The sequence below is a fragment of the Felis catus genome, chromosome B1 (genome assembly GCF_018350175.1).
Source record: "Felis catus isolate Fca126 chromosome B1, F.catus_Fca126_mat1.0, whole genome shotgun sequence".
NCBI lineage: Eukaryota > Metazoa > Chordata > Mammalia > Carnivora > Felidae > Felis > Felis catus.
Genome location: NC_058371.1, coordinates 148955599 through 148982323, shown reverse-complemented (window position 1 = coordinate 148982323; position 26725 = coordinate 148955599). Strand labels below are relative to the sequence as shown.

General features: G+C 34.6%; 1 protein-coding gene across 4 annotated transcripts in view; it reads right to left on the bottom strand.

Moving 5' to 3' along the window:
* Window positions 1–25350, bottom strand: part of LOC101087059 (UDP-glucuronosyltransferase 2A1) — a 52966-nt gene extending 27616 nt beyond the window's left edge. For 2 of the 4 annotated variants that reach the window (XM_045056264.1, XM_003985310.3), the window contains exons 1-2: window positions 24635–25350; window positions 12196–12827 (exon numbers count right to left, since the gene is read on the bottom strand). In XM_045056264.1, the coding sequence (XP_044912199.1) occupies window positions 12196–12827; window positions 24635–25350 (1348 nt within the window). Of the gene's footprint in view, window positions 1–12195; window positions 12828–24632 lie in introns of all 4 variants that reach the window. The other 2 variants (XM_003985308.3, XM_011281850.2) reach the window with 1 other exon arrangement.
* Window positions 25351–26725: the final 1375 nt, after the last annotated feature.

Sequence of the window (26725 nt, the reverse complement as noted above, 5' to 3'; positions counted from 1 at the left end):
TACACACACATATATAATATTGATGATTTTGGAATCAGAAAGTCATTAGAATAAGAAGTAAACCATAATGGATAATTTATTAAAACAATGCAGTTCACGACTGCAATGTCAATTTCTTTGTAAAATGTTTTCTCTAAACCCCTTAACCTTGAATATGTATTTATAGCAAGTATTCCAAAAACAGCATGGAAACTATTTTAATTTATTTCCCATACTTAAATGTGACTTTGAGTAGATATTGAAGATTATCTTCTTTATCCATTCATCAGAGAAGGACAGATATCATGTATTTTCGCTCATATGTGGATCTTGAAAAACTTAGCCGAAGACCATGGGGGAAGGAATGGAGAAAAAAAATAGTTACAAACAGAGAGGAGGGAGGCAAACCACAAGAAACTCTTAAATACAGAGAACAAACTGAGGGTGGACAGGGGTGGCGAAGAGGGGAAAATGGGTGATGGGCATTGAGAAGGGCACTTGTTGGGATGAGCACTGGGTGTTGTATGTAAGCCAATTTGACAATAAATTATATTCATAAAAAGATATTGAGGATCATATAAAAAGAAATTATCTCAAATCCAACCTAATAAGTTGGAACTTTAATGAGACTTTATCCTAGTAGAGTCTTACCTTTCTCTTTGTTTTAAAGAAGATTTACCAATAGTAACAGCTCAATCTACTCATATACATTCTCCTGTATTTTTTCTCTTATATTTCTAAGACAGCTGGAGTAGGACCATATACATCAAGAGCCTTACAAAGTTTCCTTCTCCCCAAATGTTCTCTGGGTGGTCTTTACTCCTCATGGTTCTCCTCTTCCACCTCCTTCTGGTTATAGTCTTATGCTGACTATGCCAAAGCTATCTTTGTCATTTCCCCAGGACCATAAGCTGTCATTTTTTCACACCCTTACTATATCATCTCCTACTTTTTATAAGCTTCATTACACTTATGCAGATTTTATATTTACAATTTCAATTCTGAATTCCTACAAGTCACTCCAAATATCGATCTCCCTCACTCCAAGTAGAAAAATATTATAAACAAGGAATTACAAAATAAGCATCTAAATAAACACCAAGAGGAATGCAAATAAAATGATATAAATATTCAATAATTAAGCTGATTAAAAGCATTGATTATAGCTGAGTTGTCAAGGACATATTAAAATTATACACCTCAAATATTTTATTTTGTTAGTGGCATGGAATTACTTAGTGAGGACAAAACCATGAATGCAATCTTACAATCCCCTGGAGAAATCACTGGGGAACAGCTACTATAGTGCGTGCGCATGCTGTTTACACATACACACACACACACACATTTACATTATACTTCAATTACACATACATATATGCAAAATTACTACATGATGGTGTTTACTAAAGAATCCGTGACTATGTGTCAGAGCTAACAATATTACCTAAACACTATTAATAATTGGTATCTGCTTTCTGTATTGGATCCCTCACACCCCAGTTATAGACAAACATTAATATAACTTTCTTTACTGTTCCCTTGTGAAAGAATATAGTGTTATTTTCCTATTCTGTAAAAGAAAATGAGTGTTACATGACCAATACCAAATGATTTTTTTTTTGGCGGGGGTGCTTTTCCACTGGTTTATTTTCCTAAAAGCAGGGAAATAAGGCTTGCGTTAATCCTAGAACCATGGGGATTCGTATAAGGTCTTTAGTGAAATTAGCTGGGTGGACTTTGGGGATAAAGAGAACTCTGTTTATATACTGTACAAAATGATGTTTATGAATGAGAGTTACTAAATCTTAGCCTTTATTTCATGATCCATAAAAATGGAGTTAATGATATTTTGTTAGTATGTTGTGAAATTTGTAATACTAACAGAAATATTTAGGAAGATGCTTCAGCAGAGGGTTAAATCACTATATATTTTAATACTAAACTGAAGATAATGCCAAAAGAAAGTATGCCATCCACAGATTAACCACCTAGACATCAATATTGAGAAATAGGTCAGAGACACTTCCACATTCCAAAATACAATAGAATTCATAATATTATTTTAAACAAAAGTATTATTGACATAATCATAAAATCAACAAAAATTGACAGACAAGAAAAATATAATGCTTAATATGAGAAATAAATGAAAGTTAAATGTTGATTTTTATTTAGTTGGCTTAGTTTAGAAAGATGTGGAGTAAATACATAGAAGGGTACACAGTGTAGAGTTAAAAGGTGCAGTAAATATAACCTGAGTTTAAATTTTTTTTTAATTTTAAGTTTTTATTAAATTCTAGTTGGTTAACATGCAGTGTAATATCAGTTTCAGGTGTACAATTCAGTGGCTCAACACTTACATATAACAGCCAGTGTTTACCACAACAAGTGCACTCCTTAATCCCCATTACCTATTTCACCCATTCCCCAACTCACCTCTCCTCTGGTAACCACCAGTTGGTTCTCTATAGTTAAGGGTCTGTTTCTTGGTTTGCCCCCTCTTTTTTTCTCCCCTTTGTCATTTGTTTTATTTCTTAAATTCCACATGTGAGTGAAATCATATGATATTTGTGCTTGACTGACCTATTTCGCTTAGCATTATGCTTGTTTGCTCCATCCATGTCATTACAAATGGCAAGATTTCATTCTTTTTTATGGATGAGTCATATTCCATTGTATATGTATATGGCTGAGTATATATATTCCATTATTTGGCTACTATAGATAATGCTGCTATAAACATCAGGGCGCATAATATCCCTTTGAATTTGTATTTTGTATTCTTTGGGTAAATACCTAGAGTGATTCCTGTTCCTGCCCATCTTCACCAGCATGTGGCTGTAGTTTGTGTTCCAGATTTTGGCCATTCTATGAGGTGTGTAGTAGTATCTAATTATCATTTTAATTTGAATTTCTCTAATGACAAATGATGTGGAGCATCTTTTCCTATGCTTATTTGCCATCTGTATGTCTTTGGCAAGGTGTCTGTTAATGTCTTTGAACCATATTTTCATTGAGTTATATGTTTTCTTAATGTTGAGTTTTAAGAATTCTTTTTATACTTACAATTGTTCTTTATCAGGCATGTCCTTTGCAAATATTTTCTCCCAGTCTATAGCTTGCATTCTCATTCTCCTGACATTGTCTTCCACAGAGCAGAAGTTTTTAATGAAGCCCAGCTTAAAAACTATTTCTTTCATGGATTGTTTCCAAGAGGGAAGACATAGCATAATATTACAAAGTTAAAAAGAATTAAGTTTGTTAGTTTAGTGAGGCACACGTACTAAAGGTTAGTACAAATTTTCCCGTAACTGGAGGAAATTCCTTCCTAATCTCTAAGTGGCATTATTCTATTATAGCATCATTAAATTAACATGTGGATTAAAATATTTTTTCCAACTTCCGTTTGAAATGTTACCTTCATGAAATATAAAACATGGTCAGGTATTGAGCTTCTATTACCTTTGAGGGCTAGAAGAGTGTGATACATCAGAGATCCAGTATTTCCTTGGATGCCCATTGTCAAAAGTTAATAAAAAGTGTGATTGTCTTTGTGTTTGTATTTTTGATAGTATCTACATGGTCTGACATGTCAAGTTTAGTGCACATTTACATTATTAGGGAAATATATAAGCAGTAAAAGGCCTGTAACATGCAGAACAGTTGACCTGATCCAAAAATACTAAATTCTAAAAGTAATTACTATTTTTAATTTGTGTTTTTATATATATTAAAATGTTTATTTTGAGAGAGAGTGCACAAGTGCGGGGTGGGGGAGGGAGAGAGAGAGGGAGAGAGAATCTCAAGCAGGCTCCACACTCAGCGTGGAGCCTGACATAAGGCTCAGTCTCATGAACCATGAGATCATGACCTGAGCTGAAATCAAGAGTTGGATGCTTAACCAACTAAGCCACCCAAGTGCCCCTAAAAGTAATTACTAATTTTTAAATAAAGGAAATTAAGAATACTGCATGAAATAATCAATTGTTACTTTTCATTTTCTTTTTTTCTTTTTTATATAGGTATCTAGTGCATAAAAGACTTTTTATTGAAGTTTCAAGTATCCTGTGGCAGTGTACTAGATTAGTAAGTTGTTGAACTAGTTCTTTATTGTAGTATTCTTAGATTGCATACTATTTTTTCTGGAACATGATCCTTCCTAGAAGGTAAACTTTTTAGTAGTATCTTGGAAGACATTGGGAAAGAGAGTTATTGTATCCATTTAACTTTTCAGAAATATTTAAAAAGTGACAATTTTCTTGAAGAGTAAAAAATGATGTATTTTAAAAATGTATGTATGTAAGTGGAGATGGGAGTTCTGTGGCTATAAAAATGATCTACAGAGGAGGGCATTTATTTATTGCCCAAGATTTCTCTTGAGGAACAGATTTCTCCAAGAGAGAAGCTTCTGCTTTACTAAACACATAATTGGTATAAGCTTATAGTTTGTTATATAAAGAAATCTCTGGGTATAATATCCATAGGCCCAGATGTTAGTCTGTAGCATGTGTTGGAGCAAAGACTATTTTTCAGCATAATAAGACTTATGTCCATGAACTTTGGGCATCTGAATGGATCAATGCTGGTGTCATAAATGGATATGCTAGAGATTATCTGTACCTGGCTATTGCAGGTTAATGAAAGTTAATTGTTAACTTCCATGTGTTTTGCCAAGTTGCTTGTTATATAACAAATAGCTTGAAACTAGTCAAGGTGGAAGGTTTTACACCACAGATATTGGTAAATGCTATGCAAAAGTGTTTTTTTTTTCTTTTTTCACCACAGAAAGCCAATTGGTAAACATTTATAGCACATCATCAGATACTGAAGTGCAAAAAAAGTGCATATGTAGAGACAGCAAAGTAGAGTTCCATGATTTAACAAATGGAGTACCTAAAAGCTAGAAGTATTTTTATTAGTTTTCCATTATTGAATGATTTAGAGTCTTAAAACAACTTTCTATTTAACTTTGACTCTGCTCCCAATTCTGCTTTAGACTAGAGAGCTTTTCTAGGCTGGCTTTGTTCATGTTCATGTGAATCAGACTCATCAGAGGGTGAGCTTATCCTATAGGTCATCACATGCATGTTTTGCAGTTGTCTCTCTCATATCTTTGTGGGTCAATCTCCTGAGTTGTGTGTCCCTCACCATTCAGCATGCTAGAAGGTTAAATCACAGAACAAAGAGTTCACAGCAATATGGATGGACCTTATGGGTATCATGCTAAGTGAAACAAATTAGACAGTGAAAGACAAATACTGTATGATCTTACTTGTATGTAGAAAATAACAACAGCAAACAACAAGTTTATAGATACAGAGAAAAGTTGGTGGCTACTGAAGGCACAGAGTGGGTAAAATAAGGGGGGCCAAAAGGTACAAACTTCTACTTATAAAATAAATAATGGGGAAGTAATATGTAGCAAACTAACTACAGTTAACAATACTGTGTTGTATACTTGAAACTTGTTAAGAGAGTGAATCTTAAGGCTTAAGATTAAAGGCTTTCCCAGACAAACAAAAACTGAAGGAGTTCATGACCACTAAACCAGCCCTGCAAGAGATCCTAAGGGGGACTCTGTGAGTGGAACACTGTACAGGCTACAAAGGACCAGAGGCGTCACCACAAGCATGAAACCTTCAGATAACACAACGACACTAAATCCATATCTTTCAATAATAACGTTGAATGTAAATGGGCTAAATGCTCCAATCAAAAGAGATAGGGTATCAGAATGGATTAAAAAAATCCATCTATATGCTGTCTACAAGAGACCCATTGTAGACCTGAGGACACTTTCTAACTGTAAAATTAATTAAAAATTATTGTTATCCCATTTGCAACAGCACCAAAAATAATAAAATACTTAGGAATAAATTTAACCAAGAAAGTAAAAAATTTGTACTCGGAAAACTTTATTATTTTTAAATTTAATTACAGTATAGTTAACATACAGTGTTCATCATGAGAAGTGTACTTTTAATTCCCCATCACCTATTTCATCTATTACTCCAGTCCCCACCAACTCTCCTCCGGTAACCATCAGTTTGTTCTTTATAGTTAAGAGTCTCTTTTCTTCTTGGTTTTGTTTTTTAAATTCCACATATAAGTGAGGTCATACAGTATTTGTCCTGCTCTAACTTATTTCACTTAGCATCATACCCTCTAGATCTGTCCAAATTGTTGCAAATGGCAAGATTTCATTATTTTTCATGGCTGGAGAGTGTTCCATTGTGTATATGTATAGCACATCTTCTTTACCCATTCATCTATCAGTGGATACTTGGGTTGCTTCCATAATTTGGCTGTTATAAATAATGCTGTAATAAACATAGGGATGCATGTATTTTTTTGAATTAGTGTTTTCATATTCTTTGGGTAAATACCTAGTAGTGGAATTACTGGATCATATGGCAGTTCTACTTTTAATTTTTTGAGAAACCTCTATACTGTTTTCCACAGTGGCTGTGACAGTTTGCATCTCATTAACAGTGCATAAGCTTTCCTTTTTGTCTTTATCCTTGCCAACACTTGTTTCTTGCGGTTTTGATTTTAGCCATTCTGACAGGTGTGAAGTGATACCTTACCTCACCTGGTTTTGATTTGCATTTGCCTGATGATGAGTGACGTTGCTTATCTTTTTAATGTGTCTGTTGATCATCTGTATGTCTTCTTTGGAGAAATGTCTGTTCATGTCTTCTGCCTAATTTTAATTGGATTATTTGTTTTGGGGGGGGGTTTGAGTTAATATGAATTCTTTATAGATTTTGGATACTAACCCTTTATTGGATATATCATTTGCCAATATCTTCTCTCATTCTGTAGGTTGCCTTTTAGGTTTGTTGATGGTTTCCTTCACTGCACAGAAGCTTTTTATTTTGATGTAGTTGTAATGGTTTTTTTTTTCTTTTGTTTCTCTTCCCTGAGGAGACATATCTACAAAACTGTTGCTATGATTGATGTCAGAGAAATTGCTACCTGTGCTCTCTTCTAGGATTTTTGTGGTTTCAGGTTTCACATTTAGACCCTTAATTATACATGGAGAACTTTAAAACATTGATGAAAAAATTGAAGAAGACACAAATAAAGGAAAGGTATCCTATGTTCAGGATTATAAAAGTGAGTATGGTTAAAATATACATACTACCCAAAGCAATCTACAGATACAAGCAAATTCTTATTAAGATTCCAATTCCATTTTTTATAGAAATAGAAAAAGAAATCCTAAAATTTGTATAGAACCATAAAATACCCTGAATAGCCAGAGTAATCCCAAGAAAAAAGGATCAAAGTTGGAGGGATCACACTTCTTGATATTAAACTGTATTTATAAGGTACAGTAATTAATATGATACTGATATAAAAACAGACACATAGACTAATAGATCAGAATTGAGAACTCAGAAATAAACCCATGCACCTATGGTTAACTAATATTTGACAGGGGAACCACAAATACTCAATAGAGATAAGATAATCTCTTAAGGAAAGGAAGCTGGGAAAACTGGATATTCATATGCAAATGACTGAAATTGAATTCCTATCTTACATCACTCACAAAAATGGTAAAGACAAATATAAGACCTAAAACCATAAAACTCCTAGAAGAAAACAGAATCAAAGCTGCTTGATATTGGTCTTGGCAATTGTTTTATGGATAAGACAACCAAAGCACAAACAAACGAAAAAATAAGTAGTACTGCATCAAACTCAAAAGCTTCTTCACAGCAAAAGAAATGAAATGAGGAAGCAATCTATGGAACAGGAGAAAATATTTGCAACTACATATCTGATAAAGGGTTAATATTCAAAATATGTAAGAGACTCATACAACTCAATCGCAGAAAACCTCAAATAATCCACTTAAAAGTGGGAAGAGGAACTGAAGAGATATTTTTTCAAAGAAAACATAAAAATCACCAACAGATACATGAAAAGGTGTTCAGCATCACTAATGATCAATAAATGCAAATCAAAACCACCATGAGGTATCATCTCACACTTGTTAAAATGGTTATTATCAAAAAGACAAGTGATGGGTGTTGGTGAGGATGTGGAGGAAAGGAAACCCTTGTGCACTGTTGGTGAGAATGTAAATTGGTGCAGCCATTGTGGAAAACAGTATGGAGGTTTCTCAAAAACCTGGAGGTATCATATCCAACAATTTCACTTCTGGGTTTATATATAAAGGAAATGAAATTACTGTCTTAAAAAGTTATCTACACTCCCATGTTTACTGCAATGTTCTCATAATAGACAAGATATGGAAACCATCTAAGTGTCAGTACTGACAGTACAGTATGGTACTGACATGTAAAATAGGCTACATTGGCCAAATGGTGCCTACATTAATACTGGGTTTCTGCTCTCTTGATATGTACTGTGCTTAGAAAGATGGAAACCAACTGGGAAACCAAAAGGTACAGACAAAATGGGGACATGCAGTTGCTGTACCTGTTTAGTTTTACTGTAGCATTCAGCCCTCATCCTTCCTAGAGCTGTAGCAAAGGCCAGTCCCCAATTCTACCCACATTAGAGCTATCTACATGCCATACAGCAGATTTCTCAGAGGCTGGGGGGAGATCAAGCTCAGTACAATTTGAAGGTACTCTACAGAACACTTGGCTTGACCAAGATTTACTATCGATTCACTCCTGTATATGAATAGCAATGATTGTCATTTCCCAGATATGCCTGCTCCATTAGGTATTAGAAGCATATTTAAAATTGAATTGATGATGATTTTTATTTGCTTCATCTATAAAATTTAACATCACACTGATAAATAAAACAAGATTTTTAACCAGTGTAGTTAGATATTTCCTTGTCACTGACTTGTTTCCTTCAATATAGATATTTGGGTATATTTTTTACCATGGTTAAATATGCTATTTTTCTAATCTGCTTTTCCCAGAGACCTAAAGAATAATCATTTAGAAGTGAACTCCACAGAAATTTGAGGTTATTAAATCTCTTGTGTTCTCCTATGCTTGAGGATAATATGAAGTGCAAGGCACCTGCCCTATTTCAGTATCAGTTTACAGTTACCAGGTGTCCTGAATAAGAATGTAATTGCAAACAAAAGACAAATTGGATTATACCACTCCTCCTGATTTGAAATAAAATACCCGAGAGTTATTTGTTGTTCAAGTATGTTTAGTAACATGAGAAGTATAAAGGATATAGAAAATAAAATATTTAATTTCTCAGAATCTAGGATTTCTGAAACTATTATCCTGTGAAAACAAGAAGTCAAGAACATTGTGTTTTACAAAGGCTTTTCCATGCATTATATAACTTGTTATGGTTCCCTTTGAAAAGGGAGATTTAGTATACTCCAGAGGCCATTTATTCTTCATACACACACACACACACACACACACACACACACACTACTCTACAAGCACAAAGCCCCATGGTAGTATAATTAGGGTTTTGTCATTGCAGCGTTCTTGTGCAGTTTGCTATAAACAATATTTAACATAAGTATAATTCTTTATAATTGACATAGCATATCCATATATATGGTGTCTAATGGTCATCCTAAAGAGTACAGTGAAATAATTACCCTATTTTTTTAAATTTTTTTTCAACGTTTATTTATTTTTGGAACAGAGAGAGACAGAGCATGAACGGGGGAGGGGCAGAGAGAGGGAGACACAGAATCAGAAACAGGCTCCAGGCTCTGAGCCATCAGCCCAGAGCCCGACGCGGGGCTCGAACTCACGGACTGCGAGACCGTGACCTGGCTGAAGTCGGACGCTTAACCGACTGGGCCACCCAGGCGCCCCTAATTACCCTCTTTTAAAGAGGCGGAAATGTTGTGACTCAGAGTTTAAGTCATTTGCCTGAAGTTACATAGCAAATGGAACTTGAACCCAGAGCCTCATGACTTTCCAGGAACCATCACCATGTTACTTTTTGTAATCCCCCTTTTTAAGGAATATAGACTGCTATCTCACCAATACCTGCAATAGTTGGTATGTGATACATATATGGGCAGGGGTAATTATTATAGAACACGTTTAAAGTGTCTTGGGAAATAATCATATGAATAACATCTAAATCTAAATCAAAATATGTCTTTGAGGCATAAGAAATTTGGAATCCAGGAAAAGGAAAATATAATTAGGTGACATTATAATGAATATAAGAACACAGCATTTTACTTTCAAAATTCTAATTACTGTATGTATCTTCAAAAGTCTATGCAAATCTAATTATCTTGCATATGTTTTATTTATATGTGTGATGTGTTTGATATTTTCTCTCTAGACCAAGTCTATGAAGCAATTTAAAAGTTTAAGTGATGGAAAATTGGATGAAGAATATTCCAAAATCCAATAAAGAAAAAATATATACAAAATCGGTTTGTGAAAGGTAAGATCAAGGTCAAGTTACAGTAAGGATATTCCTGGTTCTATGACTTACCACAGATCTTTCCATCTACTTGTTCTTATCGATGTCTAAAATACTTTTCCTCAGGGGTACATGGGTGGCTCAGTGGGTTAAGCGCCTGACTCTTGATCTTGGCTCAGGTCATGCTTTCATGGTTTCTGAGTTCAGGCCCCATATAGGTATCTGTGCTGACAGCATAGAGCCTGCTTGTGATTCTGTCTCTTTCTCTCTGCCGGCCCCCACCCCCTACTCTCTCTCTCTCTCTCTGTCTTTCTCTCTGTCTATCCCCCACTGGCACACATGCTCTCTTTCTCAAAATAAATAAATAAACTTAAAAAAACTAAAAAACAATTTTCATAAAATGCTTTTCTCCCAGGGATGCCAATGGCTCTCACCCTCACTGCCCTCAAGTCTTCATTCAAATGTCACCTTTTGAGACCTTCCCTGACCACTGTATTTAAAAGTGTAACCCTCCTCCCAGAACTATTTATTCTTATTTTACTGTACAGCATATATCACAGTCTAACATCTTATATTGTATTCATTTATTGTCTGTATCTTCTTACTGGGATGTAAGCTCCATGGGGGTAGAGATTTTGATCTGTTTTGCCAACTGTACCTAGAAAAGTGGCAGGTACTGGGTTGGTGTTCAAGAAATGCTGTTTTTTACACAATGAAAGCATGATAGAAGGAAGGAAGGAGGGGAGGGAGGGAAAGAAGAGAGGAAGGAGAAAGAAAGGAAAATAAAGAGTGAGAGAGAGGGAGCCTGAAAGGTATGTAAAAGGACAATATTTTGCATATTATTTTCGTGAAAAGGTAGCATTGATTTCATCAACAGTTAATTTCTGCTGTTAATTAATACTCCTGGTGCTACTGATAAATCTAGAGGAAAAAAAAACATTCAGGAGAGAAGAAAATAGAAAAATGAAGGAGGGTTCATAAGGATCAGAAAGAGATCAGAAATATAAACAACCAACCAGAGCTGGCCTTGTTTACATTATTTTATTCGATCCTCCTAAGGGATCTGTGAGGTCATGAAACTTGAGGATTGCCAAAAGATACAGGGAAATTAAGTTGGAGCCATGCTAGTCTAAGCACCCAAAGGAACCTAAGGATGGAGAGATAGAGAAGGGCAGGGTATAAAGTCAGGTTTCCAATCCCCAATGCTAGGCCTTTTATCAGGGTTGAACCTTTTTTTTTTTAATGTTTATTTATTATTTTTGACAGACAGAGTGTGGCCCGGGTAGAGGCAGAGAAAGAGGGAGGCACAGAATCCGAACCAGGCTCCAGGCTCCGAGCTGTCAACACAGAGCCTGATACGGGGCTCGAACTCACGAACCATGAGATCATGACCTGAGATGAAGTTGGATGCTCAACTGACTGAGACACCCAGATGCCCCCCAATCCTAGGCCTTTTAAAGTTTTCTGCAGACCTACAAAAGAATGAGCAGTGAAGAAGAGAAAGTAAATCATGTATACTTCAAAATATTGGGCAGGTATTTTTTTAGCGGGGTTGCAGTTCATCCTAGTAAAGACACTTTCATTTATATAGGAAGATTGATTTACTCACTGGAAAGCCACTACCTAAATAGGCACGAGATTATTTGCATTGAAACACTACATACATATTAATAACACCATTACATTTTTTACAAACTTATCCAAAAATAATGATCTTGTAGAGAGAATTATATTTATAATAACTATCTGTACTTCAGCCTGGCATGTGCAGTGGAATAGAAACCTTTGCTGTATTACTGTCAAGATAAGTAAGGTATCTGGAGTCATTAATAAGACAGTATTTTAGAGACTTACCTAGAACTTTGCTGTAGTATGAATTCCATTCTCCCCAATAGGATTCAAATATGTAGTCTTGCAGAAGATAGGATATAGTATTTTTTACCCTCTCACCAAAGGTCATGTGGTCAGTGAGCTCTGACAAAGCTGCAGGAACATAGGAGGCAGGTGCGGGGATTTTCCCACAGTGTCTCTCCACTGTTGAGGCTGGAGAGAACCTCAGTGTGTACACAAATGGAATTCCTAATTTCAGAGCAACCAGGTCCCCACAGACAGTTACTGGGTCTGCTAACAACACATCAAAACCACTTTCCTGGAGTCTTGCCAGTAACTTGGTGTTGTTTAATACTCCATCACAGATTTGTATATTCATTCGAAAAGCAGCATCTAGAAATTTTCCTAGTTCTTTGTAGAAAGTCCAGAGAGTGAGAGGAGTTGGTCTGTGGTCTATCCACAGCATTATCATGTGTTCAATTAAGGAGTCTATATTGCTGCTCTTATAGGAGATAGGTATCACTTCAAAATTCACAGGAGAATCAGGATTGGAGTTGATGAATAGAGTTGCTGATGAAGCCAGTACAGTCACATTGTGATTTCTTTGGATCAGCTCTTCTAGAATGAGCTCAATATTTAACCAATGGCTACCATCCGTTGGCCAAATTAGCACATTTCCATTAAGAACAATTTTAGTCAAAGTCAAAATAAAAACCAGCAGCTGGACAAACTTCTTGGACATGGTGATATCCATTACAAAAACCATCCTACTGTAGATCTTTTAATATAAAAAGAAATTTTCAAAGTATATTTAGGCATATTTTTCAAATAAAATAATATTTAATGTGATGACTACACTCATTCATAGGTCAATTGATCTATAGATTAAAAGGAAAAAAGATATAATTCAAACATTTATATGCATTAATATGATTATTCTGACAACAGAAATGATATTTTAAATGATATTTCAAATCCTATTTTAAAGGAAAAGAAGTCAAGTTATAAGCCTGGTATCTGTGTACTCTGTGATAATAACTATAAAATGTGTCTTCAATTTAATAAACCTTTTCCCAAATTAGGTTAACAAAAAATATTAGTTCTTATTGCTAAAGCCATTTACTCAGAACTTATGGTATCTTCAAATTAGATGTCCTTTATTACAAGGCATATTTTTAGTCTTTACTTTTTACTTATTTATTTTTGAGAAAGAGCAAGAGAGCAAGCAGGGGGAGGGGCAGAGACAGAGGGAGAGAGAGAATCCCAAGCAGGCTCCACACCGTCAATTCAGAGCCTGATTTGGGGCTTGAACTCACAAACCGTGAGATTATAAACTGAGCCAAAATCAAGAGCCAGACCCTTTACTGACTGAGCCACTCAGGAGCAGCTAATATTTATTTATTTATTTATTTTTGAGAGAGAGGAAAAGCATGAGTAGGGGAGGGGCAGAAAGAGAGGGAGAAAGGATCCGAAGCAGACCCCATGCTAACAGCAGAGAACCTGATGTGAGGCTTAAATTCATGAACCAAATGCTGAGATCATGACCTGAGCCGAAGTCCAATGCTTCACTGACTGAGCCACCCAGGCAACCCATATCACTAGGCATTTTTACATACATTGTCTAATTCAGTCCTTCATGGAATCCTGTGAGGCACAAATGATTTGCTCCATTTCATACATAGTGAAATTAATACTGAGTTGCATACCCAAAAGCATATGACAAAATAGGGCAATTTGGGCTATTATCATACCATCATTTGAGAAATTGCTGGAGATCTACAGTATTATGCCTCATCTTTGAAAGTGTTAGAAGCTTTGGAAATGCACAATGACCAGCCTTATGATCACTTCCCCATGGCTCATATTTAGGAAAAAAATTAAAAACAACCTTCATTTAGAAGAGGTTTCTTGGACATTTCAAGATGTTTTAGATTAATTGGGTTATAGAGTGAATTACTACACATTTGATAGAGGAGAGTTTTCTTCTCTGATAAAGCATATTTACAATCATCTCCTTGGTGCAGGGAATTTTTCACTTTCTTCCATATGACATCTTCACACCAAATCATGAGGATAGGGCCTGGCACCAGAAGGAACAACATGCTTTTTCACTTGGAGCTGTGTAGTAGCTTAAAATATGTGGACACTAGCATTCAATAGCCCCAGATTTAAAAACTTCTTTTACAAGCACTGTGACCCTGGAAAACTACCTAGACCCTTTCAGCCTTGGTTTTCTCATGCATAAATGAGAGATAATGATACTCATTTGTTATATTACTTTGTGGATTAGCAATAATACCTGCAAAGTTGTCTTATAAACTGCTTGGTTCAATGCAATATTTGGTAATATTCATAGTTTGATAAATTTGCCTAAAGACTGATCAGGAAACCAATGGGTTAGCTACAGAATGACCAGCTAGACATAGATAAAATGATATCTATCAGTTGAGATTCTTACTAAATGCCAAACTGAAGTAGGGCAGCTATATCATGGTTCTATTTGAAAAATTAAAATTATTAGAGGTTTCTGTTAAAAAGAGAAAATAAGAACAATAAAGTGATTAAAAGGATAGAAAGCAGTAATTGAGAGTGGAATAAAGTGGTTTGCTTTTTTTTCATGCTCTGTTGCCTCTGAATTGACTAATTACAGGCCTTTGAGTAACAAAAAGACCAGAAAGACAGAGAAAGGGAAAGAGAGGAGAGGGAAGTGATGCTTTTAGAATTATTGTGCTTGTATCCTTTTAAGAGTCAGCCTCAATTTCAATATTATGTCTTTAAATTTTTTTGATGTTTGTTTGTTTATTTATTTATTTATTTATTTATTATGAGAGAGAGAGAGAGAGAGAGAGAGAGAGAGAGAGAGAGAGAGAGAATGAGCAGGGGAGGGGCAGAGAGAGAGTGGGAGAGAGAGAATCCCAAGAAGGCTTCTCCTTGTGAGTGCAAAGCCTGACTTGGGGCTTGAACCTATGAACCATGAGATCATGACCTGAGCCTAAATCAGTTGGACGTTTAACCGACTGAGCCACCCTGACACCCCTGTACTTTTAAAATTTATTAGATTTAGAAACACAACAGCAAAGGAGAGTATGAGTAATCCTGGAGACCATTAAAACTGACCTAGTAGAAAGAATCTGAAGTGTCCTCATAAATCTGTGCTATCACAACCTTCCAATAAATAGGAGACAAAACACAGCAATGTACAAGGCATAATCAAAAGTTTATCTATAAAATACTTAGATTTGTCTAATTATGGATGTCCGGATAAATAGAATATAATAATTAAGGATTATTCATTAACAATAGTTATATCAGCACTTAAAGCTTGTCAAAATATATGCCTGAATCAAATACATGTAGGCAGCCCTAAATCACCCTGAATAAAAAACAAGGAGAGTCCAAGGAGTCAATTTGTCAGTGTTAAACAGTGGCCTTTTCAGGACAATAACATAATTATCTAATTATTGAAGAACAATAGCATATAATAGAATTTATTAATAGCTAATATATATGCTTTTTGATATAAAATTATACTTTGATGTTACAGCGTTTAATTTCACAGGTGTTGATAGAGATGTCTGTTATACTTATCCTCTGGTTTCCTGTATGCCTCAAATATATCATAGTTGCAAATTCAAAAATTTGAAAAGATAAAAAATAAATTATGTTTGGGGACAGATGTAGGTATAACCTTAGATTTAAATTTCCATCAATGGGAAAAATAACAACTCTTACCAAATGTGCCTGGTTTCATGACAAAAATGAAGTTCAGTGATTTAAAATTATCACGTTTGTTTGCTAATAGGTAATCTGAATAAAGTTTGGGTAAGAGCATAGTGGATTGTCATTCTGCAGAGAGCATGGGTCCAGTTTGTCGAACTCCATCATTTTATATGTAAGAAAACAGATCAAGAAAGGTTTAAGTAATCTCAAAGTCACATTGCTAGTAAGTGGCAGAATAGATGAACACATGAGTATTCCACTTCCCAGCCCAGTATTCTTTCTTTTTTTATTCTACTTTTAATTAATTAATTAATTAATTAGATGTTTATTTATGTTTGAAAGAGATACAGAGCACGAGTGGGGGGTCCAGAAAGAGAGGGAGACACAGAAGCAAAAGCAGGCCCCAGGATCTGAGCTGTCAGCACAGAGACCGATGCAGGGCTCGAACTCATGAACCGTGAGATCATGACCTAAGCCGAAGTCAGATGCTTAACAGACTGAGTCACCCAGGAGACCCTTTATTCTACTTTTTAAATTTTTGATATATTTTATAACAGCAAAAATTAGAAAAACATATTTTGTAGTGGTGAATATTTGATAATATGACATCTTAAACATAATTAAAGAGTCCAGAAAATGATATTTTTAAATATGTTTCTGAAACATGAACATATGAGTAGGTATGAGTGAAAACTAAGTCAGCCAGAGAAAGTTTGCACCAATTAGCATATAATCCTTGTGCTTTGAATCAAGTTCTCATTTTCATTCTGCTTATTTTGAAAGGAAGTATTCCAAATGGTGATGAAATAAACAGAAAGTTCTCTCAATCTTATTTGATAAAATTTGTGTTTTTAAAGAGAGAAGTGCAGGCCCAAAATAAAGCCATGCTAAGGTTCCACATCAGTAAACAAAGATTTAATATCTAATCTAATTGCAGTTTCAATCCCCAGTTTGAAACCTTTAACCAGCCAAGCTGGAATATCCGGGTAAACCTCAGGAAGTAATCTGCTGAACTTTCTGTTCCCCTTAGGAAGGCAACTTTGCCTAAAACACTGCATTCTTTGGTAATAATTCTCCCCAACCAGTCCCGTTTCAACCTTTCCTTTTCTAAAGCTCTACAGAGCTCCCCTCTACTTACTAGATGGGATGCTGTCCAATCCCTGAACCATTTAATAAATCCAATTAGATATTCAAATTTACTCAGTTGAATTTGTGTTAACAGTGTATATAACACTTGTTGGAGAATATCATCCGTATAAAATTAAATTAATATTCAAATTCTTTAAAATATGTATAAGACTATCAGTTTGAATTGAGAATCCTTAAAATAACATTTTTGTATTCAAGTTCTTTCTTACAATTTTTTCCCCCCAATTACATGCCCTGGCTTGAAGGTTTCCTCTTCCTGTGTGTGCTCACTGAGTATTATAATGAATGGGTAGAATTTAATTGTACTAATTCATTTCTCATGGATTTGGAGATGGTCCCAAAGGCCATAAAAGCCTGGAGACCACCCTCCATACTGATATGGAGAACAAAGGCAGAAGAAATTTAGAACAAATTAAATTTCCTTACAACTTACAGCTGAAGTACTTAGGACTAACAGAGTGACCTTCCTCCAGAAACTCAACTGCCCTGATGTTAATACTTTGCTAAAAGCAAAAGGCAAACAACTTAACATTATCCTGACCTCCAGGACCCTGTAAGTCTCCTTTTACATATAAGAATTACTTTGGAAGATTCCTTTATCTTGAGGCCCTCAAGATATATGTTAGTAATCAACATCCAAGCATATGGTCCCCTGGTATACATCTAAAGGGTCTCATGACTAAGGTTTTACTAGATGGTAATAAATGACCTTTGCCTAACAACAGCTAGCCCCATCAAGGTCTTGGAAACCTTGCTTCTTAAATTCCTTAGAGACTTTTGCTATCCCTAACCCCCTCCCAGCTTGAAAGTATATAATCAGCCACTCCTCACAACCCCAGTGCAGCTCTTTCTGCCCACGGGTCCTGTCCCTGTGCCTTAATAAAACCACCAAAGATGCTCCAAAAATTCATTTCTGAGCATTTGCTCTTAACCCCAACATTTTCCCATCAATACTATTTTAAAAAACTGAGTAATCAACTCCTTAGTGATGTTAGAGTTTTAGCTTCACATTAGAGTTTCCTTTCTTTTTTTTTTTTTTTTTTTTTTGAGTACCTTGTTTGGTATTTAGTTAATCCATTTGAAAGTGTTCAATTAGATTACTTCCCCCCCCCTTTGTTTTGTTGTATATAAACTGAGTATCTTTCTAGAACTTTCCTTTTAGCTCAGTGTCTTGCATCAAATGCTTCACGACTTTCTTGATTGTAACCTCAGGCAAGTTATTCAGCCTCCTCATTACAAAGTGGTGGAGAATGATAGTGCCTATTTCCTATCGTTATGAGGACTAAATGAAAAAAAAAATGCATGTAAATTATTCAGAATGGTATCCATGCTCAATAAGTGTTAGCTATTTATGATAATGTAAGGAGAAAATCTTTAAGAATTACCAATTCAGTGGTGCCTGGGTTGCTCAGTCAGCTAAGAAACCGACTTTAGCTCAGGTCATGATCTCACAGTCCCTGGGTTTAAGCCCCGTGTCGGGCTCTGTGCTGACAGCTCAGAGCCTGGAGCCTGCTTCAGATTCAGTGTCTCCCTCTCTCTCTGCCCCTCCCCGCTTGTGCTCTGTCTTTCAAGTAAATAAACATTAAAAAATATTTACATAAAAAAATAAAAAAGAATCACCAATTTAACCAGATCTCATCACCTAGACCCACCTCCTCTCTTCCACTTCTCAGGTAATGCTCCCCTGGGGCACCTGAGCTTTGGTGCAGGTTTTCCCATGTCAGTCATGCTCAGTCTGAGGCCCATCACAAATGATATGGTTAACAATGTATTCAGTACCAAAGTTCACAAAGGGTTTACTTTAAGAAGTCCACACATATAGAATTCAAGATTATACCCATAAAAGTGATCATCTTCATTCCCTTTCATTGAGTGGGGGTAAAAGAGTGACCATACTCTTGAAACTGCTCATGTCCCATACCAAATTCTATCTTGGATGTCATCTCATGGCTGTCAGCCCACTCAGGGGTCATTATGGAAAAGGGGATACTACCAGAGGTCATTTGATTGGTTCTAACCAATTGAAATTAATTTACATAAAAAAACTGAAGGAGAAAGGAAGGAAGAGAGGAGAGAAGGGAGCAAGAAAAAGGTTGGGAAGAGAGAGAAAAAGAAAAAAAAGTGTTCTGAACCAACATGTATTACTCTTTAGGGAAAAAACTCCAATACATTTTTTTTTCTCCTTTAAAATATCTACTGGAAATCATGCATTTTGGAGATATACACATTCACATTTGTTTCATTTCTAGCACTTTATTTTACATTAATTACCTGTGCTTAGTGTTTAGTTCATGCAAAGATCTGAATATTACAATCCTAAATTTTTTTGAAGATTTGTTGTTTTTCCTATTTAATATATTTACAGGAAAGTCTATTGTTATTATAGATGGCATTAGTTCTCAGAGATTATTCACCAAATATTAATGGATAATAAAACATATGTATTCATATAAATCTAATATATAAAGATTATTCACATAAAAAAAGCTATTTGTTTCTATACTGGCTAAAGGATAAAACTGTTGATAGCAATAGGTAATGTTTATGGATTATAAATATTTTTTACTGGCATTAAAATGCCATATTATTATTTTCTTAATTGTTCCCCCAATTTTGGTGGATTTTTATTGTTATTAATATGTACACAAAAATAAATTTTTCTTGGTTCAGTTTTATATAAACACATTTGAAATCTGCAGAAGCCTTTTCATACTTTCAGTTAAAGGTTGCTTTTAAAGTTCTTTTAGGACCAGAAACCTATCCTCAGACAATTCACTCCAGGCAACAGTCACATGGAGACATATGCCTAAAGAAACAAGTTTCCTAGTGATAACATGAGTCAATTAAACTCCATTTAGCAAATTTAATTAAGTAAAATCTGGGATAGCAGATTTCAAAAGCTAAGTCCACCTAAAGGAAGAGGAAAAGTACCCAAGAAAGTTTAACCTAAAAAATATTCTGAATAATTGATGGATTTGCAACTGAAACTTTGAAAGAAAAATTGTTCTAGAAGTTTTGGTGTCAGACTTTCATATGAAAACTGTTTTCTCCTACCAGTCACTATATAATTTTATGTTGACTATCGATATTTCCAATCCTCAATATTCTCACCTGTGATAGTAGTTTTTTTCTTCATAAATTCATTGCAAAGATAAAGAGATATAACATGTGAAGGACTTATCACAGTGTCTAGTGCACAGGAAGAAATCAACAAATGTTAACTGCTATTGCTATTAAGATTTTGAACCATGAGTTTGAACCAAATACCCACAACCTGGGATAAAAGAAGTAATTTAGACATTATAATATCTGATTCCTAATAATTAGCAGAGATTAAGAACTCACTCTGAGCTTATTATTGCATTCCACTACAGAAAAGTAATCTTAGAGAAAGTTGTCCTAATTTTTGCTCAGGTGTGCCAGTTTGAGACTTGAGAGTTCATTGCAATGACTTTGATCAGAGCATTCAAACTAAAGTAGAAGAAATTACACATTGGAAGGAAGTGATTTTTATGTCAGCACTATTTATCATTCTCCCTGTACAAAGGCTTGCACAAAAATAAACTACTCTGTCATGTCAGTACTTTTATTTTCTTACCTGGTCTTTTCAATATGAGTGTTCATGTCCCTCAGCATCAATAAGAAGAATATTGCTTGTAAAGACAAACTTAAATAGTCATTTTAAGTCAAAAGAGTGTAATTTGATTGGAAACATGATATTATCAAAATCGAAGGATAAGAACATTTTTAGAAATCTTTATCACACTTCCATGAACACATTGTTAAGAAAGATTAGTCTCATGTCTTATGACTGGGAAAATTGTGTGGTCTTATTACCAGTATTAATTTACAAGCAAAATACAAAGGAACATGTGATTCTATGACCCCCAGTATGAGGAAGGTTTATCTGGGGAATAATCTCACCAATATGAATAAGAAGCATTATGATCGTGATACTTATTATTTCAAGACTGAGAACAAATAGTTGAAAAAAATAAGTAATAAGATAAAAATTTAAACATATATCATGACCAAGGAGCTCTCTACATACATTCCTCTATTTCATTAACTGAGATACTGCGCATGTTCAGATGTCCCTGTTTACTATATGCATGAGAAGATTAAAGAGTTTTTGCAGATCTTGACAACTTGATTGCCTCATAAAATTGCCATTTCTTTACCCTCTTTCTTCATTTTTAAGATCCTGTTTTAGCCCTACAATATTGATCATTCACTTCTATCTTCATAGGATAGTTTATAATCAACATAGTAGCTATGCTTATTCTCTCTGAATAACAGTACAACTCAAGTCTTCATTCACATCCCCGGAGATAAAACACCTACTTTTGAATTTGGGGACAACTATTTAACATACTCAGAGGAGATGATGAGCCAATTAACAATCCTCTTAACAATCCTCATCAATGAACCCACACATTTATGGTCAATTAATTTATGACAAAGAAGCCAAGAAAATATAATGGGGGAAAAGACAGCCTCTTCAATAAGTGGTGTTGGGAAAACTGGACCGGCAGAAGAATGAAACTGGATCATTTTCTTACACCATACACAAAAACTAACTGAAAATTGTTGAAGACTTGATGATAAGACCTGAAACCATAAAACTCCTAGAATAAAACTTAAGTGGTAAGCAGATTGACCTCAGTCTTGGTGATGGTTTGACTCCAAAAGCAAAAGTAACAAAAGAAAACAAAAACAAAAACAAATGTAACTACATCAAACTAAAAAGTTTCTACACAGCAAAGGAAACCACCAGAAAATGAAGAAACAACTTACCTAATGGGAAAAATATTTGCAAATCATACATCTGATAAGAGGTCACTATCTGAAATATATAAAAACTCATCTAACTCAAGAGCAAACAAAACAAAACCACCTGATTAAAAAAAAACAGCCAGAGGATATGAATAGATATTTTTCCAAAGAAAATATACTAATGGCCAACAGGTACAAAAAAAGTGGTCAACATCACCAATCATGAGGGAAATGGAAATCAAAACTACAATGAGATATTACCTGACACCTATCAGAATGGTAATTATCAAAAAGATAAGGCATAACAACTGTTGGCAAGGATATGGGGAAAAAGGGAACCCTTGGGTACTGTTGATGGGAATGTAAATTGGTACAGTCACTATGGAAAACAGTATAGATATTCCTCAAAAAATTAAAAATGGAACTACTATGTCATCCAATAATTCTACTTCTGGGTTATACCTAAAGGAAACAAAATCACTCTTTCGAAGAGATATATGCACCCCCCATGTTCATTTCAGCATTATTTACACTAGCCAAGACATGGAAACCACCTAGGTGTCCATCAATGGGTGAATGAATAAAAAAGCTGTGGCATATGTATCTATAATTGAATATTATTCAGCCATAAAAAGAAGGGAATCCTGTTATTTATGACAATGTGAATGGACTTTGAAGGCATATGCTAAGTGAAATAAGTCAGAGAAATACAAATATTGTATGATTTCATTTATACATGGAATATGAAAAAAAAAAACACCGCATCTCATTGTTACAGAGGACAAATTGGTGGTTGCCAGAGGTGGAGAGTTGGAGGGTGGTGAAATGGGTGAAGAGGGTCAAAAGGAACAAACTTCCAGTTACAAAGTAAATTAAGTCCTAGAGATGTAATAATATACAGCATGGTAACTATAGTTAATACTGTATTGTATATTTGAAAGTTGCTAGAAGAGTAGATCTTAAAATTTCTTACCACAGGAAAAAATTATTTATGTATGGTGACAAGTGTTAACTAAACTTAATGTGCTGATCATTTTGTGTATATATATATATATATATATATATACACAATATCTCTCTCTCTAAATATATATATAATATATAATAATATAATATTAAGATAATATATAATATTTTATATTAATATAAATTAATATAAAATATATAATATAATATAATATAATAATTTATTATATAATATATTATCTATATAGTATATAATATATATTATCTCTCTATATAATATCTCTATATGTAATATCTCTAAATAAATATAAATATAAATATAAATATAAATATAAATATAAATATAAATATAAATATAAATAAATATATACATTTAGAGAGAGAGAAAATCATTAGATTATACACCTGAAACCAATATGTTATATGTCAATTAAACCTCCATTAAAAAAAGAAACCATCTTAATCTCTTCCTCACGCCTCTTAACATGCCGTACCAATTAGCCATTAGCTTTTACTAATTTCACAGTTAACACAGCTAACACAAATTGAATGGTTCTAGCTCATAGACACTTTTGTAAAATCCTTGTATTGTTGACTAATTTAGTCCTTGCAGTAGCCCTGTTAGAGATGGGATAAATAAATGCAGGTGTAAAGAGAATTAATTACTTCTCCATGGTTGCACACTTGTAACCAGAAATTGTTTATCAAGAGCCTTCTTTCCTAATTGCCTTACTACACAGTTTCATCTGCATTATTCTTCTCCACACGTAAGCTACTTCATTCATACATGCTGTTACCACATCTTTCCTGGAGTCACGCAGAAGCCTGTAGCCTAAGACCATCTCACTCTGGGTCCACATCTATCTAGATATTTTATATAAGATGCAATCTATACATCCCTTTAAACAGTTCCCAGTTGTTCAATAGATAAAAAACCAAATGATTAGCATAACATACAAGAGGCTCTGAAAATATTTATTGGATTAATTCATTTTTGCAATCCTGATATCTCCATGGTTCTTTCACATGCATCTTACACTTTGACCTTCATAAATAATGAATCATCAGTAATACCCAGCACACATGTGCTATTTTAAGACTCCGCAACATTGGGCACAGTTTCCTTCCCCAGACTTATTTTGCAGGGAAATTCACTGTTTAAATTTTTCTTTGTATATCACCTCAACTCTAGTTTCTCAGAATGTCACTCTCTTCTGTCACATACTGTTCATCTCCTTTATGTCCTCTCTGTTCTTTATACATATTTCCATTACCTAATTGTTCATATTATAAACATTCTCTTTCTTGTATGATGTCTCTGCTTGACTTAAATTCTTGAAGCCAGGAACTCCATCTTAATCTATGTTGTAACCTCCCTACCTAAGGGCGTACCTAGTAAACAGTGAGAGATATATGAACAATGATCAGAGATTGTATGCATGTATGTTTTTAAACACACACACACACACACACACACACACACACACATTCTATGTTAATAATGGACTTGTAGGAAACAATCTCTTCCAGTTTTCCCTACACACCACTGAAGTTTCTAGGCAATACGTGTTTTCAGTGCAATATCTAAATGAGAATTCAGGCCTATTTTTAAACTAAAATATTTGTTGCTATATGTTACCCATAAAAGAATTTAGTTGGTATCTTTGAGTCCATAAAGTTAGAAAAACCATGATAGTTACAAAGCATATTGTTACTTATCTTCCTTCCTGCTCTCAAGTGATACTAATAGTAATCAATAGGTAGGATTGAAAAATAATAGCCACACGGAAGTAAAGAGGTGACACAAAGCTCTGTTCTAATTCAGATAATAATAAAAAAATATTACATACCCAAAGCTTTACTATAGTAGGAATCCCATGATTTCCAAAGAGTGTTAAACATGTAGTCCTGTAGACTGTAGGAGATGAAATTTCTTATTCTGTCAGTGAAAGACATCTGGTCCGTGAGTTCTGATAAAGTGGCAGGAACATAGGAAGGAGGGTATGGTACCTTCCCACAATGTTTTTCCACTGTTGAGGCTGGAGAAAACCTGAGGGAGTACATAAATGGAATTCCCAGCTTTAAAGCTACTATATCACCACAAGGAAATACTGGATCTGATATCAGGACCTCAAATTTGCTTTTCTTCAGCTTTTCCATCAGCTTTTGGTTTTTAAGAACACCATCACAGATTTCTCTAGATATCATGTGGAAGTCCTTGATGACTTTGGCTATATCTTGATAGAATCTCCAAATGGTTGAAGGAGATGGCCTCTTTTCCATCCATGTCAAAACAAAGTCCTTGATCAGTCCTTCTATTCTTTCTTTGCCAAAGGCCACCTTATATATTTCAAATGTCAGAGATGGGGTCGAGGTTGGCGTGATGAAAAGTGCACCAGAGGCAACTAAAACAGTCACATTATGCTCTTTTTCAATCAACTCATCTATAATGATCTTAATGTTCAGCCAATGACTACCTTCCATTGGCCAAATCAGAACATTCCCACCAAGAGTGATTCCTAGGAGACTAATCTGGAGACACAACAGCAGAATGTTCTTGTTTAACATGATGTAGCTTGATGTAGAAGATTTGATGAGATATGACAAATGAATTTCTCTGTTTTTCAAGTAAAAAAGAAAGAAAAATTATTTCAGTTTTGATTCAAAACGATACCCTTAAGAGCCTTCTCTCTACCAAATGGTTTTCCTCATGGTAGCACCATATTTTATGATAATTATAGGCTTGGGGTAACATGTGTCTTACCTCTCAACCTGTTGCTTTAGCTTGGGTTATGATTCCTGCTCTCTGATCATTTTCTTAAACTTGATCCTTTAACTTTTTCATTGCATTTCATAATTGTGAAATTCTTACTGTTAAATTGCTTGAAGCTGTTGTGTACATCAACTCTACCCTCAGGCCTGGCTACTGAAGCCTCAGTTTGGGGCAGAACTTATTGAGAAATGTGGAGAGGCTAAGGCTATCAGTTTTCCAATATTTAACTCATTCAATATAGTGTCGATAGCAACAATGAAACATTATTATAGTAGTTACTGGTTGTTAATAGATAAGATTATTACAAAGGGAATACTTAGAAACATGTGAAGTACAAGCAGAGTAATTATAATGTTTATTGCTACTTTAATAATATGTTTAGGAAAATATTTTATGTTAATACTGAGAAAAAATTATAAGTAAATGAATGAACCGTGTACAAGTTCATGCAAAAGATGATGGGTAACATTACTAGTCAATAGGAGTTCTTTGAAGAGGAACGCTAACTCAAGCATGCTTTTATGGAAAGTGCTGCTTGAAAGCTAGTTGGCTGGTCTGAGTAATAAATAATTTACATCAACATTCAACCTTTCATAATTGCTAGCATTAATTAAGCACTCACCGTGTGTCAGACATTGTGTAAAGTGTTTTACATATGTTAATCTCATTTATTTCTCACTAAAAAAAGATTCAACGAAGTCGATCCTATATTCTCCCATCAGAGAAGGAAGAACCATTGCTCAGAGAAGTTTAGTAATTTGCCAAGTTCACATACTAGAATAAGAAAAGAACTGGTAGTAGCAGCCTTCAGGCTCTTTGGCTTCCAGAGTCTATTGTATAAACCACTAAGATAGATTGCCCTATCAGCGTGTATCATGTCCCCTTATCAAGTATAAGCAACCTACCCATGTAAACCACAAAGTGCCCAAAACATGCTGACACAATATAAATTTGTGTCACAAATTCACACATTATGAATTTGTGCAGCCCACACTGGATAATGTAGGACAAATCATCTGAAGAAAATCACCTCTATGAAAAGTGTACATGTATGTGTATGCATATATCTGTGAATAAGTAGAAATGACTTATTTTTGTTTTAATAAATCTATTGAAATTAGAAATCCTATGTTTTTTAGTGATGTCTTTGCTGAACTCCCCTATAACCAC